The sequence below is a fragment of the Halichoerus grypus genome, chromosome 1 (genome assembly GCF_964656455.1).
Source record: "Halichoerus grypus chromosome 1, mHalGry1.hap1.1, whole genome shotgun sequence".
NCBI classification, from domain to species: domain Eukaryota; kingdom Metazoa; phylum Chordata; class Mammalia; order Carnivora; family Phocidae; genus Halichoerus; species Halichoerus grypus.
Genome location: NC_135712.1, coordinates 91081481 through 91102725, shown reverse-complemented (window position 1 = coordinate 91102725; position 21245 = coordinate 91081481). Strand labels below are relative to the sequence as shown.

Sequence of the window (21245 nt, the reverse complement as noted above, 5' to 3'; positions counted from 1 at the left end):
AGGGAGAGGGAGAAACAGGCTCCCTGTGGAGCGAGGAGCCTGATGTGGGGCTGGATCCCAGGACCCTGGGATCATGACCTGAGCTGAAGGCAGACACTTAACCGACTGAGGCACCCAGGCACCCCGCAAAAGCTACACTTTTGAAGTGCATTCTTCCTTAGTAAATGGCACCAGCAAACCTCTCCCCATGCCCTGTCCAGTGATTCAAACCCAACGTCTGCACATCATTCTAACTTCTTCTGTTCTCTAAACTCCCTTAAGCAATCAGTGAACAAGGACTGTAGATCTGGCTTCCTGCACATTGCTTCTTTCTGTCTGCTTCTTTCCATCTGTATGCCCACCACCATAGATCAAGCCACTGCCTTATAACTGACCTCCTCATGTTTCTGTAGCTCTTCAATCTGTTCTCTTACTATAGCCCTAGAGATGTATCAAAAACATTTTCCAGATAGTTTCTGAAACATTCCAAATCCTTACTATCATTTATAAGTCTTTCTGTGATTTGACTTCTGCTTCTGCACTTCATTTTGAAATATGTTCCTTGCTCCTTTATTAGTTTTCCTTCCTTTATCAGTTTTTCAATTTGCCATGTTTTCTTTACACTCTTGGTACAAACTCTTCCCTCTTTGTAGAAATCTCTGTTTTCATCTGGATAACTACTATATATCCTTAAAATGTTGTATTAATATCACTTTCTCTCCCTCTTTTTTTAAAGATTATTTATTTATTTATTTGAGAGAGAGAGAGAGAGAACATGCATGAGCATGAGTGGGGGGGAGGGGCAGAGGGAGAGAGACAAGCAGACTTCCCACGGAGCAGGGAGCCCGATATGGGGCTCAATCCCAGGATCCTGGGATCATGACCTGACCTGAAGGCAGATGTTTAACCAACTGAGCCACCTAAGCACTCCTCAGAGATGGCTTTTCTGACCTCTCAGACCAGATTATATTCCCCTATTTGTTTCTATAGATTATTGCACATCTGCTTTTTAACTATAAAATTCAGTAAACTTGTAGCTGTATACTTGTCTTCCTTCCTAGATGGTAAGGCCTGTATAGGCCGGGGCTGAGTTCGTATTGTCTAGCATAATATCCGCAACACCCAGTGTTCTCTCCAGCACAGTAGATAGTCAACAAATATTTGCTGAGTTCAGTTAATTTCTGTTCTGTGCATTTACCATAGGGCCTCTGAACTGATTAGAGAAGACACCCATTTCCTCAGATGCACTAGAATCCATCATGGCTGACTGTTACCTCTTAAACCAGAGGTTTCTTTGGTTTGCTCTTCTCATATGTGACACCAGTTTATCCTTTATGGATTCTGAAAGTGATTGGAGGAGACTGAATGGGGAGTAGATTGACTAGAATTTATCACCTTTAACTGGACTGGAGACTCAACATTATCTCCTCCTACATTGTCAGAGAGCTCTGTAGTGTCACACAAGTCTTCTGAGTACCTGGTGCTAGGTGCATCTCTGTGCTTGTTTTATTTAACTCAGGTAGCCAATGAAGGGATGTTCCTCTACTTAACAACCAATATGTTATTCCTCTACCCAAAACATAACTGTGCTAGTTTCTTTGTTGTGCCCTGAAATGTAGCCATTACTTCTCAAGTGGGGAAAGTGTTGGGGGGTGGACTAAAACAGAGATGAGAGGGCTTTAAAAAAAATCTATAACAACCAATAATGAAGAAGCAGATAATGAAAATAGAATATGAAAATGAACATAAGAAGACCCATGAAAGCATATGACCACAATCTGTTGGAGAAGCAGACCCGAGGAAATATTATATAAATCCATTTTGATTCTGGTTATACTTCCAGGGAGATAGCTGCATTTATTTAAAAAGGAAAACAAACAATAAAACAACCTGAAGAGCTTTCTTTTCTTTTTATCTTCTAAACAGATTTGACCCAAGATGGACATTTTCTTTGAAGATAATATATTTTTTCCCTTCAGCTGAAAGTTTTACCTTTTGGATTGTATTCCACACACGTTCTTTATTGTTTCTTCTTCCTTCAAGGGTGTCCATAGCATCTGCCATTAGTGACTGCAGCTGTGGCACCAAGATAAAAATTATCAGTGTGGAATTCACACAGAAATAACTTCTCTAAATACACAGATTAAAACCTAATTAAAAAATCATTTGTACGCTGATGATTTTATTACTCATCTTTCCGACAATGAACACTGCCACCTCGTCTTTACTTCAGTCATTACCAAGTATTATTGCAGATATAAAATATTGTGACAATGAAAAGATTCTTCTTGAAAATTTGTAGAAAACATATAGGTTTTAATGTAGTAAGTGTTGATGTTTTGTAAAAAAACCAGATTTGGGTTGTAAAGAATAAAGGCAGTAGTTAATTCTCCCAGGAAATGGCATGTAGTACATGGATGCATTTTAGTATTTTCTCCTGAGGCTAATGTATCATAATTCTAGGCATCATGCAAAAGCTCACCCGAGGACAATACTAAAATTGTGCTGTTTTATTGCCTTTTAAAGGATGTTAGCTCATTTAAATTCCTTTACTGTTCTTTTATTTTCTAAAATTTCAAAATAACCAAGTTGTCTTTTTCAAAGGCAAGTTTAGAAAATTCCACCCTTTGCCCAAAACTGCCGTATTCCCATTTAAAACAATCCTGTGCACATGCTGTATATGTGGCTGCAAAGTAATGAAGCTGCATCAAGCCCTGTGATAATCAAAGCTAAAAAAGAAAGTTCTCTAAATAAAACAAATGCCAGTTCAGTTCACTGTGGCATCAGAGTATGAACTCTCAGATAATCTCTCTCTACTTCAGATATTGCAGAGCTTAAGCAGGAGGGCAGAGAGTTGAGTCACTCAAGACTCTTCTATTGAGCAGTCCCTGTTTATGTAGCACCATAAAAGATATTTACTAGGATTTATTTTCTAGGTTAACCTATGCTTGGAAGTTGGAAAGTAAAATCTGTTACTTCAGGTGATGAAATCTTGCAAGATACATGATTTTTAAATATTTGGCCTATACATATACATTCACATACATTAATTTTTTTTCCTAGTAGGCATATAAATTATGAAAATATCCCCTGAAATCCTATTTTCCAAGGTTTCAGATAGTGGGCTCTTGCACTAACATGTGAGTAAAAGATGTCAATAATGCTAGTTTGATGCTCTTTGTTTATATTTGGAAATATATTTCCAGGAAAAAAAAAAAAAAGCTGCAGACATGTGGTTAAGAAAACCTAAGTGCAGGAAACTCCCCTGTATTTTTCATTTAAATCTTGAATGTGCTTTTCAGGAAGACACGATCAACACTGTGCCAACTTCTTAAATTAACATTTTCTTTGCTTCCTCTTATCTCAGAGGAGCATTAATCATCTAAAATTGGCTATAATATGCACTTTGAAAACTCCATACTTACTGCATTCCTGAATGCCTTATGAGTGGTAGGATAAACACTTAGTCTTTTAGAAGGTGTTCCGCTGCACAGAACCGTAAAGGTTTAGAAAGTATTCTTGCCAGTTTTGACTTAGTAATTCCCTGATTAATAGACTTTTTTTCACCCCGCAGTTTTAAACTTTAGTACGCATAGTTTTATTATTTGGCGAGTCAGACCGTTTTATATACTTACTTTGAATATCGGTATTTATTCAATACCCTTTTATAGGGTCAGATGAACATTATAAATGTTGGCAGTTCATTTCTTGATGGATTAATTTGTTACAACTTTAAAGCTCAAAGAGGGAGAGTTGCTTTAGTTATCTGAAAATTACAGGTGATCAGTTTGGGCTGTTCTCATCCCTGCTACGTGAATTCAATTCAGGTCTATTATTAGTTTTAGCTACCTTCAATTAAAGCCTCAAAGTAAAGAGCCCTTCCCTACGACACATTAGGATCTCCATATACAGTAAATTTTACCTTTCCTTGAATGGCCCTCACACTGGTTAGTAATAGTTTTACAAATGAGGAGCCATCATTTCTAATATTAATTATGGTTATAATATACACATCTGTTTGAAGATTTTTCTGTGACATATTCCTTCAACTAATTTTTGACTGGCTCTGTGTTTTCTGAGTTAATTGGTCAATTTAGTTAAAAATAAATCATTTGACTAACTACATTTTCCCCTCCAATGAAACAACTGTTTTATCTAAATGTACCAGTGTGGGGGCGCTGGGTGGCTCAGTCGGTTAAGCATCTGCCTTTGGCTCAGGTCATGATTTCAGGTTCTGGGATTAAACCCCGTGTCGGTTCCCTGCTCAGCAGGGAGTCTGCTTGAGGATTCTCTCTCTCCCTCTCTCTTTGTTCCTCGCCCCGCTACTGTGCTCTCCCTCTCTCTCTCTCTCTCTAAAATAAACAAACCTTAAAAAAAAACGTACCTGTGTGTGTGTGTGTGTTGACACCACCAACATATATATGACACTAGAAATGAATAAGAAAACTATAAAGACTATTTTGTGGGGTTGGTTTTTTTTTTTTTTTTAAGATTTTATTTATTTGACAGAGACACAGCGAAAGAGGGAACAGAAGCAGGGGGAGTGGGAGAGGGAGAAGCAGGTTTCCCGCTGCGCAGGGAGCCCGATGTGGGGCTCGATCCCAGGACCCTGGGATCATGACCTGAGCCGAAGGCAGACGCCCAACGACTGAGCCACCCAGGCGCCCCGGGGTTGGTTTTTATATAGCAATTACTCTTGTCCTCTCACTTTCCCTTACAAGAAAATTATATATTAACATATCTTGGAGTTTAAGAAATAATTTATTATAATTACACTTTATTTAAAACAAAAAGCTTGATCCACGATATGAATAATCAGCCCTTTTCCATGTTTTTACACATCACAAAGTTTTTGCTATAAAAATGGAAGCTAGGCAATGAGAGCAAATAAAAGACAGAAACACTTTCCTACATTTTCCAGTTTCTTTATTAAAATGCCTCAGGAGGGTTGGGCAGTTTGCCCTCAGACTACATTGATTCTCACAAATTTTCTTTTCAGAACATATCGCTCTTCTGTTAGCCCAGGGCCCGTGAAAGCCTTAAACAAAGAAAAACACTTACCAATTCCGCCTCCTGTTGACTGATGTCCTGTAGATAGGGAATGGTTGCTAGCTCCGCCATTGCTTGATTGATCACCTGGGACTGCTCCTTCACTCTCTGCAGTCCGCTGAGGAGGCTGGCGTATTGCAACTTCTCCACCACACCTGAGCACCTGTGGAAACTCCCCTACTCTCCCAGTAAAAGGAAATGTTTTAGAACAAAATCACAGAAATAGACTTCTCCCTGGGGATCGAAGTCAGGGATTATTGTACTATATTTACATCCTTTGAAGCAATGGGTACCTAGCACAAATAAATGTTTGTTTCCATTATTTTAGAGAATCATCTATACCGTTCCTTCAAACAGATGAATGTATATAAAGGGGAATGCTTTGCAAGACTGTTCAGAAAGATTTGCAGGTGGCCCTGCATAAGGAACCTGGGCTGAGTGGAAAAGAGGGGACTGAAATTGAACATGCATTCCATTCTCCTAGTGGAGATCCCACAAAGTCATGTTCGTTGAAAGAGGGCGACTTTATCTATGTCATCAAAACATCATAGGAGCTAAGAGTTGCCTGCTATTTTGTTTCTTTTCTTTTTTTTTTTTTTAATTTTATTTATTTGTCAGAGAGAGCGAGAGAGAGAGAGAGCATGTACAAGTAGGGGGAGTGGCAGGCAGAGGGAGAAGCAGGCTCCCTGCTGAGCAAGGATCCCGATGTGGGACTCGATCCCAGGACCCCGAGATCATGACCCGAGTGGAAGGCAGATGCTTAACTGACTGAGCCACCCAGGCACCCTATTTTGGGCTTTCTTAAAATTGGGCATACTTTTAATAAGGTGGCCCACCTATGTGTTTTTCAACTGCCAGCCATAAAAGAGGAGACATTACCTTCTCTAAAAATTTGAATACAAATTGTACTTCTTGATAGGAGAAATAAAGTTTATCATAAAATTCTCATTTATATTAGGAAAAAGGGGGCATAAAGGGTATCTAGGAGTTAATAGAAAAGCTTTGGATTTCTGCTGTGTGTGTAGGATGGTAAGAAGTGGGAGGTTGCAGGAGGACTTAATTTGGCAACTGCATTCTGCATCCTGGTCCAGAAGAGAAAGTCTGAATGGCCAGTGTTCCTTTATAACAGGGTTCCTACTGGACCAGCTGTACCAGAATCACAAGGTTTTGTTAACTAGGCAGAGTCCTGGGCCTTACTCGGTGAATCACATATCTCTTGATATGTGGCCCTAGGAACATGAATTTTAGCTAGGTGCCCCCTCCGCCCCCCATATTCGAATATCTCAAATGGAAGTTGAACAAACCACCATCTTAAAGCCTAGTATCTGAACAAGGACGATTTTAGTTTGTGCATGCTTATAAAACAAATTTTACTCCCCGGACATTACAGAAGGCAGACATGATTTTTTCTTCTTCAAATAGAATCTCTTCTAAAGAGAAAAATTACTAGAAACTAGCATTACTAAAGAGCATCTGAATTTCAACTTGAATTTGCAAAGCAGTTCTTTCTGAAATGTCATACTCATATTTTGATGGACACTGACCTCTAGAAGTTGGCACTTTTGTAGAATCTTGGTAATACAGGAAGGCTGAGCACCATTGCATTGTATTTGCTGTGTGTCTCCCTAACACCTATCTATGCCACTTGACTAATGTCCCTCTATCTCTGCTAATTTGTTCTTTATGATTAATCATTTATCTGAAAACCTATAAACCTATAGGAGCAATGATTGCAAATTGTGGATTTGGGATCCCTTCTCTGACTTGACAAAATAGCTAGCCTACACATTTAGTTTAAACATGCAGCTAAACAATGGGATTCTGTCAAATAGAGAAAAGCAAGTTGCAGGAGAAACCGTTTTCTTTCTGAAGAAAAATTGCTTTCTTTGTTCTTCTTTAAAATAAACAACGGGGCTCCTTGTAGGAAAGTAGTGTAGTGACTCAACTCCAAAGAGCAGAAACAACAGCAGTCTGCTCGGGAACATAATCTATCAGTGTAATTTTCCAAAACATCAGGAAAATAAAAATAGTGGAAGGCACTGGTGCTTTGTTAGCTTGATTGTTGGATGCATAACAAAACAGGAAGTGCTCCATACAAATCAGATACTAGGGACAGAACATTGTTGACTGCTAATAGTCACCTATCCTCCTCCTCTCCCCAAAGCCAATGCAGTTTTGGGTATCAGGAAACTAATAGATTAATATGTTACCTATATAAGATGGGGGTCTTTGAGAGACAAAGTGAAAAAGAAGTACAAATGCTATCTAATGCCAGGAGGAATGTTTCAATGCTGTTGCTTTAAGAAAATAAAGGAAATAATGAAACATGAAGGAAGTAGCTTAAACATCTAATGTTACCAAGAGCTAAATCTAAAGGAGAAGTAGCCCTCCCTATGAGACTTCAGGAGTGATCAAAGGGGTCTTTAGCTGCTGGGGAGAGTGTAATAAAGTGGCCAAGATTGAAGCTAAAACCTCACACAGGTACAATGAAGGTTAGGTAAATAGCAAGCTCAAATGAAGGCTTCAGTCAGAGATTTGCCTAGATTTAATAGCAGGTATGGTTAAATGTTTGGCAAATAAGTGGTACTGTGTAATACCACCAGAAAGCAGAGCCCAAGTATTTGGAATATATTTCCATTTGACATACATATAGAAACATTAATTGCCAAAAAGGGATAGAAAACACATATTACTGTTCATTTCAAATGTGTATATGTAAACATTTTTTATGCTTCACTTAGAGGAAATTAAAAGTAAAATTAATGAGGTATTAAAAACATGGTTAGGTCATTTTTTGGCAAGTCAGCCTGTGAAGAAGGCTTCACGCACGGCAAGAGATTTTATTATTTTAACCCTTTAACATTTAACCCAGGAAGCACAGTACATAAGGTTTGAAACTGACAGCAGCCAATAAAGTTAATGAATGGAGAAGCACAGTGGCATCCGGTAGCATGTGAAATAATTAGGACAAGGATCCAGAGAAGGAAAAATACCATTAGGGCAGAGCTACTGGTTGAATGGGATTGCTGTTCAGTGGGATTAAAAGCCACCAGGTAGGAAGGTGGTAGAATATTTGAGATTATAACTCTTACAATGTCAGAATCATTCTTGTTTGGCCATGTGTCATTGTTGTATGCCTAGCAAAAAAATCTATAAGGATAAGGAAACTGGGATCAGAGTGTAAGGAGAATCATTGCCTGGTACATAGAAACCTCCCTCATACTCTCCTTCTACAATTTTATGGCAAGAGGTGAAAATTCACGTTCCCTGGGAAGGCCTACTCTGGTTAGTAGATCTACTCCATGGCTGGAGATGACACTTCTAATCCTGCCTTTGTGAGTAGATCTGAGCACATTAGTGATCTGAGGAAAAAAATTAGAAATCTATAGGACACTCACATAATCTTCATTTCAGAAGGACATATAATTTCAGAGTACACACTTGTATCAAGAAAGAGAAAGGTCTATAAAACAGTCCTTTTGTCAAAGCACACTAAAAACCAATACAAATAATTAAAACTTCTGAAATTTGTAATGCTGAACAAAGTGCTTCAACATGGACTATGTACTTTGGATCTCACAACAACTCTGTGAGGTGGGCATGGCAGATATCAGCTTATTTAATAAATGAGAAAAAATAGCTCAGAGGTTAAATGACTTGCCTTAGGGTTACACAGACAGAGCACAACTATGGACAAAAGTCTTCATCTATAGGCGTTACAAGTGAGGGTGACAACTAATAAGAACAATGCAATACCTAAACATTCAAGTGGACAGCATTTGCTATGTGGCAAGGAAAAACACACTTCAGGGAATCTTAAAAACACTGTTGAGTGCTTCTTGGGTCACAGTTAATGGTACCATGTAGGAATAATTTCTACTCACCAACTCATTACTTGCTTCATTAAGCTAGGTTACCTTTGCAGCCAATTTTATTCAGTCCTGCTTTATGGAGCTGTGGTTGGGCATATAATAAAAAACCTAGAGGCCAATATTTGGATATACTTGTGGTCCCTGGGTACCTTCTGGCTCACTTGCTTCAATTCCATTAAACTCTTTGTGATAATCTTCCAAAAACTATTATTTCCCATAGAAGCTAACATAGAAACGTTGATAAAATTCCTTGCACAGTACTGACTCACTTTAAAGAACATTGAGTTATTAGTTAGATGCCAAGAATCTTAGTTATGGTTTTCAAATTTCCTTTATAGACACATAAAGATACAGGCATATACCAACTTCTAAGTGGCTAGAATGCTGTTTGAAGGGTGAAAAGAAAATGAGTTAAGAACATTTAAAAAGTGCATGATGCCTAGATGGGCCCAACCTGCATACAGGACACACTGAGATATGAGCTGGCAAGAGGTGATGTGGCCAGTGTCCTGACAAGTAACAAGGTATGGCAGGTATTACCCCAATGAGCCAGGACACAGATCACTTCCACAACTTCTAGTACACTGGCTCTGCTAGGCTAACCATGAACCGATGAGGTAAAATAATGCTGTATGGTGATGGTTCTTGTTAACAAAGATTCCACTACGTGCAAGGGTCTGATGATGACAAGGATGATGTATGTGGATCTCTAATTAAGATGGGAGGTTGGTGATGGTGTGTGTGTGGCTGGAGGAGGTTATGATAGAGGGTAAATTGGAGAACAGGACCTAAAATCTGTGGTAGAGCCAATGAGATTGCTGTAAACTGAACGTTTGTGTCCACCCAAAATTCATATATTGAAGTCCTAACCCTGAATGTGGTGGTATGGTGATGGGGCCTTTGGGATTAGACAAGGTCATGAGGGTGGAGGCCTCATGATGGGATTGATGTCCTTATACAAAGAGACACCAGAGAGCTTACTCTCTGCCATGTGAGACAAGGTGGGAGTCTGCAAGCCAGGAAGAGGGCCTTCATCAGAACCTGACCATGCTGACACCGTGATCTTGGACTTCTTGCTTCTAGAACTGTGAGAAAACAGAGATGGATTTCTTCATAATAGAAATATAGGGGAGATAATCGAGTGGAACACAGTTATGGGGAAGGGGGAGATATGTGGTAGGAAAATGGGTAAAAATGTGCTTTTGTATTTGTAATGCATAGAATTACAAATCATGCAAATAGATTAGGGGTTTTATAGCTTTTCTAAAATGCTGAATAATGTTATTGAGCAGATAAACTGCTGAACAGATGTTAAGTAGCTGTTTGTGATGACCCCCTTGGTTCCTCTTGTAAGGTAAGAACATCAAATCAATGATGTAATACAGAAGCCACAAAAAGAAAATTCTTCAAAATTTCCAGCTTATAGGCCTTTTGAAAAATATTTTAAAAAGGGGAAATCTGCAACATTTATAGCCTGTTAATGAGAAGTTCCCTTTATGTTCTTTCAGTATAACGGCTTAAATTTTGTAAAACAGCATAGCATAATTTAGGTCTTATTTTGGGCTTTTTTTTTTTTTTTAAAGATTTTATTTATTTATTTGACACAGAGAGAGAGCGAGTGAGAGAGGAATCACAAGCAGGCAGAGTGGCAGGGAGTGGCAGAGGGAGAAGCAGGCTTCCCACGGAGCAGGGAGCCCGATGTGGGGCTCGATCCCAGGACTCTGGGATCGTGACCTGAGCCGAAGGCAGACGCTTAACGACTGAGCCACCCAGGCGCCCCTTATTTTGGGCTTTTTAACACTGAAAAGTAGAAAGGGCATATTTTCCCCAGATCAGAAATAGGGATTAGGTAACTTGCCCTAAGGGTATACAAAGATCAATTGCCAGTGCTTAGGGAAGCATCCAATTTATCAGTGTGGTGTGGAGGCACTAGTTTGAAAACTCCAAATTCTTGTGTAGGTAACAAAATAGTTATGCATAATAGCCCAGTATATGAAATAGGGAAACACTGTGTTTACTAAAATTTTGTTATTGATCTGAAGTAAGAAATACACTGCAAACTTGAATTAGATAGCAGGAAGGCACAAAGAAGAAGGCTCTTCAAAGAGCTGGGATGCCTGGGTGGCTCAGTCAGTTAAGCGTCTGCCCTCAGCTCAGGTCATGATCCAGGGTCCTGGGATCGGGTCCCACATTGGGCTCCCTGCTCAGCGGGGAGCCTGCTTTTCCCTCTCCCTCTGCCGCTCCCCCTGCTTGCGCGCTCTCTCTCTCTGACAAATAAATAAATAAATAAAAATCTTTAAAAAACCCACAAAGAGCCACTAGCCTAATAAATGCTGGAAATTGCAAAGTATAGTATTGTAATATGTTTTAAAATATAAAAAAATCGTTAGCTAAACTTTGCTTGGTTTTGCAGATGAGATTTACCATGAATGTTTCTAAAACCCTCCAATACTTGCAATATTTGTACCATAAACTTTCCATACTTCTAGAATTGTCTAATATTTGTGCATTGGACAAATATAAAAGACTCATATACTTACATTCAATTGGGTGCTTCTAATAAAATCCAATATTGGCAAGATTCGCTTCCCCATTGTCTCCATGTGTCTCACTGTGTCTTCTTTGGTCAGCGGACTGAAGGGAGTTTTATGTTCTAAAAATTGTAACAATAAACTTTTATACTACTTTTTCCAGACTTACATTTCAAAATGCTTTCTTTAGCAAGCTATAAACAGATATCTCAATGTTAATAGATATGAAATCTTTAGTGTAGAAACTAGCACCATCCCTAGACCACATGCATAGCAATGAAAGATCTATGAGGAGAAAGGCAGAGGAGACATTGCCCTTTAGAGACTATCATTTATTCATTTTGTTGTGTTTCCTGATTGAGAGATCTAAGAGACAGCCTATAACAATTCATTCCTCTCTGCAGAGTATGCTTTTCCCGACTTGTGAAAAAATTTTGTCATAAATGCGTCTGATTGTTGTCTTGTTCCTCCCAGGTATTATTCAAGTGTGTAGATCCCATTGACTTTGAATGTAGCTTGAAGTTGAGCTAAGTCTCAGAGAATAGAGTGCCAGACAAAACACAAATCCTTAATTATGTGGGTAGAGTTGAAGGAAGAAATTCAACCTGTCGTGAATTTTGCCCACAAATCTGAGACTTCGACTCCATGTGAATATTTTCTTGAGTTTTGGAAGTTTCAACAGAATTACTGAATACCATTTAACTGTAATAACTCTTCAGGAGATCTAAGCTCTCGGTTAATTACATAAGAAAAGAGTGGAACAAATATCAATATAATAACGGATAATCCAAGTGATTTAAGTTTGTCATTGGCTATATTTTTGATTTCACATAAGTATTTTGGATAATTTTCTTCTACATTTGTTAACTGATTATGACAAAAACTTGTATTCTTAAGTGCCTTATGCTTAGGCACTGGTGATAGCGTGGTTGGGGTGAGATGGTTGGAGTGAGGGAGGCGGACATTCTAGAAATGTGTTGGTCTTGGGGGAACCTGAATCCCAGGTATTGTTAACTAACCCACAAGGAAGATTGGAAGGAGTTCATTATAACCTGATAAACATTTTTTGGGGGCCTAGCCCATCTATATGCTAGGCCTTATGATGAATAAGACTTGATGAAGAATGCACAATTCCTGCCTTGTAACAGCATTAAAGGATAAAAATAAGTCCAGGTGATTTACCTGTAAATGTAGGCAGCTTTCTACTTGATAGTTTTTCCAAAAATTTCCCATCTTCTTTGTTTTTGAACCCAAGAGTCAGGAGATATTGTTGGGGAGGAAAAGATGACCAGTCAACTGTCTGAGGCAATATGTGGAGTCCTTGGAGATCTGAAATACAACAGGAAATGAACTAAAGACATTGATAACAAAGGGTATTTTTTCCTCTCCTAAATTTTAGGAACTGTACTTGGAAGACATGATAAATATAAATATTAAAGGTACAAAGTAAAAATATATGTATCGAAATGTCAAATAGATGATATATCAAAATCACATTTCATTATTTATACTTTTCTTAAAATATAAACACACACAGAACATAATAGTAAAATATGGTTGGGTTCCATGGATCTCTTTCCCCATATTCAAAATAATAGAAAATTGAGGACCAGCTTGTAGGCTTAATAGTTTTCTATGTGCTCTTTTCAAGAGAATTTGATTTTTCTGTTCATAGTTTAAGATTTAAAGAAATAATGTTATATGAAAGGAAAGAGAACAATTACCAAGTGAGAATTAAAATATCAGGCTAATTTAGTTACCATCTCTCCCATAGCTAAAGAAAATTTGAAATGACAAATGTACCAACTTTTGCAATTGACTTGGAAATAATTCAAGTGTCATGAAAAAGGTTGTAAAACAGACTCATATACTTACTGACCATGAGAGCTATTTACTGAGCCCTTACTTTCTACCTTCCCTTCTTCTAAGTACTTTGTACAGATTGTCTCTTTTTTAATTTAATTAATTAATTTATTTATTTTTGTGCATAATTAGTTTTTATTTATTTATTTAATTTATTTTTTAAAATTATTATATTATGTTAATCACCATACATTACATCATTAGTTTTTGATATAGTGTTCCATGATCCATTGTTTGCATGTAACACCCAGTGCTCCATGCAGAGCGTGCCCTCCTTAATACTCTCTCTCCTTTTTTAAAGATTTTATTCATTTATTTATTTTAGAGATAGAGGGAGGGAGGGAGAGAGAGAATGAGTAAGCAGGGGGAGGGGCAAAGGGAGAGGGACAAGCAGATTCTACTCTGAGCAAGGCACCCAAGGTGGGGCTCGGTCCCAGGACCCTGAGATCATGACCTGAGGCAAAATCATGAGTTGGGGGCTTAACCGACTGAGCCACCTAGGTGCTCCAGTGCAGTGTCTTTTTAAATCCTCATGATAACTTCACAAAATTGGTGCTATTGTCCCCATTTTATGAATAGGAAGTTGAGGTACACAGATGGGAGGTGACTTACAAAAGAACACAACCTATAAGTGGACAAAGCAGGATTCACACCTGGCGATCTGACTCCAGGACCTAACCACTGTATTCTGCTTCAGGCTTGCTTGGCTCTTGATTACTTTCAATATAGGGACAGATGTCATCTGTAGAGTCTTGGTGGCCAGATTCACTTAATTCATTTCCATTCTGAGTAATAAAGCTTTGGTTAATTGTGATAGACTTCACAAATGAAGGATGATGAACAGGGGGTTTAATGAGCTCTCCCTACTTAACACTGCCAGAAAGGGAAAAAGATGAAATTCCAAAAATCCTTGAATTATGATTTAGTTAAAGGTCAATTTTTAATGTAGAATTGGAACTTAAATGGTAATGATTCAGATATAGCCTTCATTATTTATCTGTAATCTGTCTTTAAAAAATAATAGACGCAGGGGTGCCTGGGTGGTGCAGTTGGTTAAGTGGCCGACTCTTGACTTCGGCTCAGGTCATGATCTCAGGGTCCTGGGATTGAGCCCCTCGTGGGGCTCTGAGCTCAGCAGAGAGTCTGCTTGAGATTCTCTCTCCCTCGCCCTCTGCCCCTCCTCCTGCTTGTGCACTGTCTCTCTCTAAAATAAATAAATAAATCTTAAAAAAAATAATAGATGTAGTAAACCATGAGTGTTTTTATCCACCCTCCCTGGCATCCTCCATTCTTGTTTTTAGCTGCAGAACCCTTTGTTCAAACTAAAATTTACTAAGAAGCCTCATATTTAAAGTTGCTAAAAGTAGAGCTGTTCTGTTTGGAGCCTAGGACACTGACCACCCACCCTCGTGATTATACTCCGTTCTACACCTCACATGCAATAGCCGCCTTAAACCCTTCCCCAGAACAATTTTTCAAAGCTCTTTGGCACATTTTGGTTAAGTAAATAGGGTATGCTTGTCAAACAGAGAGTTAACATGTATGCTTACTATTGAAAAAATTAAAATATCACACAATATCTTTTAAACACACAGAACAAAATATATTAGACATGCTTTAGCCTTTCTTTGGTGACTCAAGATCAGAAATCCCTTTAGATTTTTGAGGGCTAACATTTATCTGGCACTTCTGTGCTATATACTTTTTCAGGATTATCTTTTTCACTAACAACCATGCAGGACAGAGCATATTATTATGCCCAGCTTACAGATGGCAAAACTGAAGCTTCAAGAAGAGGTTGCAAACTTGCCTAAGATCACACAGTGAGCAAATGGAGGGGCCAGAATTGAAAGTCAGGGAGCTGGACATCAAAACTTAACTCCCAAAACTATCCCCAGGACAATTTAGCCATGACAATAATCATCACTCTGAAAATCAATGGGAAACGTGTTCCAGAAGCATGGCAATGCCAATAAATAGATGGTTTTAACAGACACAATTCTAGATAGAACATTTCCTACCCTGTCTAAAAAAGTACAGCAAGCACACAAGGGTTCTCAGAACTAATAGAGTAACTTTTGTGTGCTTTAACGTGCAGATTCAACATGCCTCTTGAGTTGGTGTTTGAATTACGAACTGCTTCTTAAAAGGAGGTCTCATTTCTATAAACAAGGTAAAAATGTGATTTCTGCATTTCAATTTCAAAAGTGCAGGAAGTTTCTTTGCTTTTGAAATCTGCATTAGATCATCACAGAAACACCTAATACTGCTTGCTTCCAACCTAATACTGTCTTGCTCTATACGGTAAGGGAAGAGTTTGTCAGTTTTGCTGAAGTTGCCAATAACCAGATCACTTGAAAAAGCAACAAAGTAAAAATAAAAAGGACACTAGCTCACCCTCCTGATAAATGGTCATCACATTTCTTTTGATTGTGATCATCCTTTAGCACTCTATGAGATGCCAGCATTTATAAATTGTCAGCATTTTCGGGAATTGACATACTCTGGAGATTGAGGCCAGAACGTATGTGATCCCTGGCTATGGTTTGCTTTTTAATCTGGTTTTGATCCCTGACTTAGAAGGCCTGAGGGCCTCCAGGCCATGCTGGGGATGATGTTGGGGGCTGTCCTATGGAGATGATCTTGGCTTCTTGGGTGTCTCTGGAAGGCCAGAAGCCCCCGGAATAGGTGTGGGAAGCCTTTATGGCTGCTCTGACCTCCACACAAATCCAGAGAGCATGCAGACATAGAAGCTTCTGGATCCCAGGGCTGAAATCTGTTAGCACAGGGAGGGCTCCTGGCAGGACACCTTTAAAACTTTAAGGCCTACACTGAAGTGATAGGATGCCCCAGAGCGGCGAAGTTCAGAAGTGACTGGGGTATGTTGTCCAGAGGCTGGTGTTTGTAGTGGGTTTGCAGGGAGCATCTTGAGATTTGTCATTTTCTGGTGCAGTTCTATTGCCAGAAGCAGCCAGATGTTTGAGAGCTCGATTATATAAATAACAGGAGGACTTTGAGAGGTTGAATTCTTCTTGCTCATAAATATTGGGTGGATAAAGAGGAGACTGATACTAATAGGGCCAGTGATTAGATTGACTAGTGAAACTAATGTCAGCCCTATAGCTAATTTATTATAAAATATGCTTGCAAAAATAAAAGTATTTTCTGTTCCTTTTGATCCTATATGTTTCATCTTGTGTGTTCGATCTATTATTAACTTCTAGTCGAAGTTTTAAAATGTGAGAGGCCCCTACATTCATACTGTTAAGTTTAGAAAAAATATTTTTTAAAGTATCATTCTTATTCGATTTGTATGCAGAGTAAATTGCAGTTGTATGAACATTTAGCCTAGCAGGTGGTCTATGACCCCAAATGACGACATACTTACCAGATGTTGAATCTCATGTAACATTAATTTGAGTGCTAATTGTTCTCAATTTTATGCTCATAAACCTCTACCTACGTCCGAAAAGCCCTGTGCCCCTGATGGATATGAGAGTTAACCAGATTGTATTTTTTTGTTCTTTGGTAGGAAAATTGAATTGATTAAAAATGTCTTCTTTGCTTCTGTCATGCCAGAAGAACTGAGAAGAAATAAATACCTTAATGCATCCTTTGAAAATTTATCACAATTAGAGATGAAATTTAGATGACCATGACCAAATTTATTATTAAAAAATCAGTTTGCAGGTATGACAGAGTTCCAGGTTTTTACCACTAGGGCAATGGATGCTTTAAGAAAGAATATCAAAGATGGGTTATGCAGATTACGTTTCCTACAGAAACGTAATCTTGCAATTCTTTTTGAAAGATGTCTCACCTCAACAAAAAAGGATACAGTTTGCCCTTTATCAAGAATCTTTCATCGTACCACAGAAGGCTGGAACTGACCAGTTTTCAGGTCTTCAAATCATTCATGCAGCTTGACCTTCTGTAGGATTGCCCTCCTCCTCCTCCTTGAAGTCACCTCCCTGGAGTTCAGTGACAGTCTCTTTACTTTCTTTCTCTCTGTCTCTGTCTGTCTCTATTTCCCCCTCTCTCCTACACATACACACACACACCTTCTGGTTCCTCTTTCTTCCTTGCTCCTCCTGCCTTCTCAGTCAGTGCTCTCCCAAGCTGTCCCTGGCTCACTGATGAGTTCTTCATACACACACTCTTGGGGGCTTTCTCTATTTTTGTGGCTTTAGCTACTACTTCTAAACAAAAGGTTAAAGATCAAAGCTCTAGTCTGGTCTGAAAAATCTTCACCAAATTCAAACACAGCATTTCCAAATGCCTCCTGGGACATTGCTATTGACTCATCATTACAGAAATTACCAGAAGGCAGCAAATAGATTCTTCAAAAGTGATTTTTATAATCTCCACAACTTCCCTCTTCCTTGCTTTTCACCAATGTGTTGTAAGGATAGCCATTATTCACCCAATTATTTGGGCTTAGAATCTGGAAGCCATTGTTGACTTTTCTTTCCTCTTATCTCTGACATTTAGTGAGTCTCAAAAACTAATTAAATCTGCCCATTGTAGTACATCTCAAATTAACTCCTTTCTTAGCATAGCCATTGCTACCACCCTGGTCAAATTTCTGATCACATAACATCTGGATTACAGAAAAAGTTTCCCAACCAGCCTCCCTGCCACCAGTATCATTTAATGCCACACCATCACCCAATGAATATTTCTGGAACATTGCCTTTGTGGTTGCCACATCCTTCCTCAGGAACTTCAGTGACTTGTTTCCTGGTATTCAAGGTCTCAACTGTGTGCACCTGTTTCACAATCTGTACCTAATTCCTACGTTTTCTCCAGTATAAACCTTTATCATCACCTCTGCTGATTTCACTAATGTGTACCAGCCTATGCTTATCCTGCTTCTGAACTTTTCTTTGTTCAGAAAACTTCTTTCTACCAAGAAACACCTACATATTCTCCTTTTTGCTTTATTCAGTTGGTAACTATCTTTCCAGATGTACCTAATTTAAGTCCTACTTGTCTATGCAGGTTTTCCTGAATATTTCAATATCCTTCTTCAAACTCTTAAAGAAATCTATACTATTCACTCCAGAGTGAATTTCTTAAGGTTTCATTGGGGTATGTCTTATCTCCCCAACAAGTTTTAATCCTCTTGAGGATGACATCTTCAAGTTATGTTCATGCCCCAAGCATCTAGTAGGTGCTCATCAATATTTGAATCCAAAAACAAACTTTTCCAAATCCTGAATTTTTAATGGTCAAAAAAAAAAGAACTTCAAAAAATCTTTTTCAAAAAAAGAACTTCAAAAAGAATGAATAAAATGTTCAAAGCTTCTGAGATATGATTTATTTCTTTGTCACTAAGCTTAGAAAAAAATATCACACAGACTTTGTTCCTTATTTTACCTAAACCTTAAGTGGTTTCTGTTCAACTTATGAAGAGTGAGGGAAGTAAAATAATCAGTATTAAATAACTCAATGGAGTAAAATGCTCAACTGAACAGAGCAGCTTTGCCTGGATGGAAAAATTAGTTTCATATTCGGGTTGTACCTTTGCTGCAGCTTGTTCTCTGAGAAATACAAACTCATAGTCACAAAGGAAGATTGGGTTAATAGAGAGAGTCTGACTTAGTGAAACTGTCGACATCACCAGAAAAGCATCTGCGCAAACATGAAATATTGATTGTAGATCAGCAGACTCATCTATATATATGAGGGATAGCTTTAACTGTTACGAAGTTAAATATCCATAAAATATAAGCTCTCTGGAAGTAAAGTACAAAACACAGAGGCCATCAGCATCAGTGTTTTCTGCTGGACACCTCATCATAAGCACAGGCAAAAGTTCTTATGAAAGAACTTTTCAAAGCAAAGTTTTTTAAAAAAGAAAAAGCACAAGAAATTTAAAAACTCTTTTAGAAGTATGCAAATCTGTTAGTGTTCTATCATCACCTTTCTCTAAGTTTCATTTCCTTCTCTATTTTCTGGCGTCTATGTCATTTCTCTGCCCTTTGTCCATAACAAAATGTTCTGACATTTTGGGTTGGAGTAAAAATCTCATTTCTAAAGGTCCCAATTGCTCAGTATGAGATGGGACCATGTCAGTGTTATATGACTGCTTTTTACTGATCAGTTTCAGAGTTTAGCTTCTACAGTACCTTCGTAATGCCAACACTTTGTCATTAGTTCTTTCCCAACCATTTTCTGAGTTTTATCTTGTACTCCTTTTAATGCCAATACTTCTATCTTGGAAGTTATCCACAAATTCACATCAGCAAGAAAATAGCAAAAGGCAGCAACTTTGCAGCTAAGTTATCATTATTGCCACCCATAAATTATAAAACAATTTCTACTTTTAAAAACATAGCATATTTTGATTTTTGCATTTGATGTGTGAGAAGGCTCTATGTATAATGAGTCTTTGTATAATAAGCTACATTTTCTCTTGACCTTCATTATAATTTCAGAGTTCTAGATGCAAGTGGAAAAAATTGGTTTCCATTCTTAAGATTCGTACTTTTCACTTCAAGCTGCTGGTCTACTTCTCCAAAACCAATCTTTGAATTTTTAAGTTTCTTCTCATAACCCATATATAAACTTTGAAAAAACAGATAATCCCACAGGATTTTTATGCTTAGTTCATTTCCATTTCACTTGGAATTCATGTTGATTCCAAAATTTTATGTTTAATATGCTGTATTATATTGATTCTGGGAAAGTTCATTAATTTTATCCCCACCAAAGTAAACCTGAGACAATACAACATTAAAGATACTGCTATTTTCTTCAATATTTATTAGACTCACAATCAAAGAAATAATACAATGTTGTTATAATTCCCATAAACAGCTATATTTTCTAAAGATTTATTTATTTGAGAGAGAGAGAGCTTGAAAGAGCAGGGAGAGGGAGAGGGAGAGAGAGAATCAAGAGAATCCTAAGCAGACTCCCTACTGAGCATGGAGCCTGACATGGGGCTCGATCTCACAAGCCCGAGATCATGACCTGAGCTGAAATCAAGAGTTGGACACACTCAACCGACTCAGCTACCCAGGTGTCCCCAGCTATATTTTTACACTATATAAGAATTAGAATGGACATTGGTTGGTTGGCTACCTACTATGCATTCTCTCCTTACCTCTTTTTTCCCTTACAGAATTTCTCAATCTCTACCTGCTCTAAAAGTGAGACCTAACTGATGTAGACCAATCAATCCTGGCATTACCTTGACCTCAGTTTTGGTTCAATCATAAACATAAGTGCAATTTGGGCCAATGAGTAAGAGTAAGTCCAGGGACTGTGTGAAAGAGGCACTCACTGTTCTTCAGGACAGTGTGATTTGAGATCTGTAATGACATTTGAGCATTTGGCTATTACTAAAGATCCTAGCACTTGAGGGGATGGTACAGGTAGTGGAATACCAGGTAGGATTTGAGAATAAAGCTGACTTCAGAAAATAGAGCAGTGAGTGAGCTGTGGGATTAAGCTGCATTTAAAGGCAGTGCTGCCTGTGGATCTTTCAATAATGTAAATCAATGTGTTCCATGCCTCCCCCTACCCCTTTAAAACTTAAATATAATGAAGTCTGTTTGAGTTGTGATTCCTTCCACTTGAAACCAAAGATTTCTGATATCGGGATTTAGCTAGTACTTCAGAATATCTACAAATACTATGGAATCCTTAAAATATTATAGCTGAGATGCAAGGCAGTTATAAACTCTTCAAGAATCTGGGAAGAATATCTTTCTTATTTAAGACACAACAGTTTGAGGATTAGGAATTCATTTTTACAGCTAGACAAAGAGAAAAGTTGAATACATCTTGGTGATGCCATTATTATGATAACATTATTATGACATTATTACCAACAATTAAACTTAAATGTATATTAGCATAATTTTTCTTGATCTTTATCATAATTATTACTTTTTCAGTTTTGGTTAGATTCTACGTCTTATAGAAAGTGACTCTTGGATAG

General features: G+C 38.1%; 1 protein-coding gene across 1 annotated transcript in view; it reads right to left on the bottom strand.

The window, feature by feature from the left end:
* SPATA16 (spermatogenesis associated 16) overlaps positions 1-21245 on the bottom strand; it is a 227036-nt gene that overhangs the window by 29730 nt on the left and 176061 nt on the right. The window contains exons 7-10 of the mRNA XM_036075653.2: positions 12614-12760; positions 11441-11553; positions 5041-5205; positions 1972-2055 (exon numbers count right to left, since the gene is read on the bottom strand). Coding sequence (XP_035931546.1) covers positions 1972-2055; positions 5041-5205; positions 11441-11553; positions 12614-12760 — 509 coding nt within the window. The remainder of the gene's footprint in view (positions 1-1971; positions 2056-5040; positions 5206-11440; positions 11554-12613; positions 12761-21245) is intronic.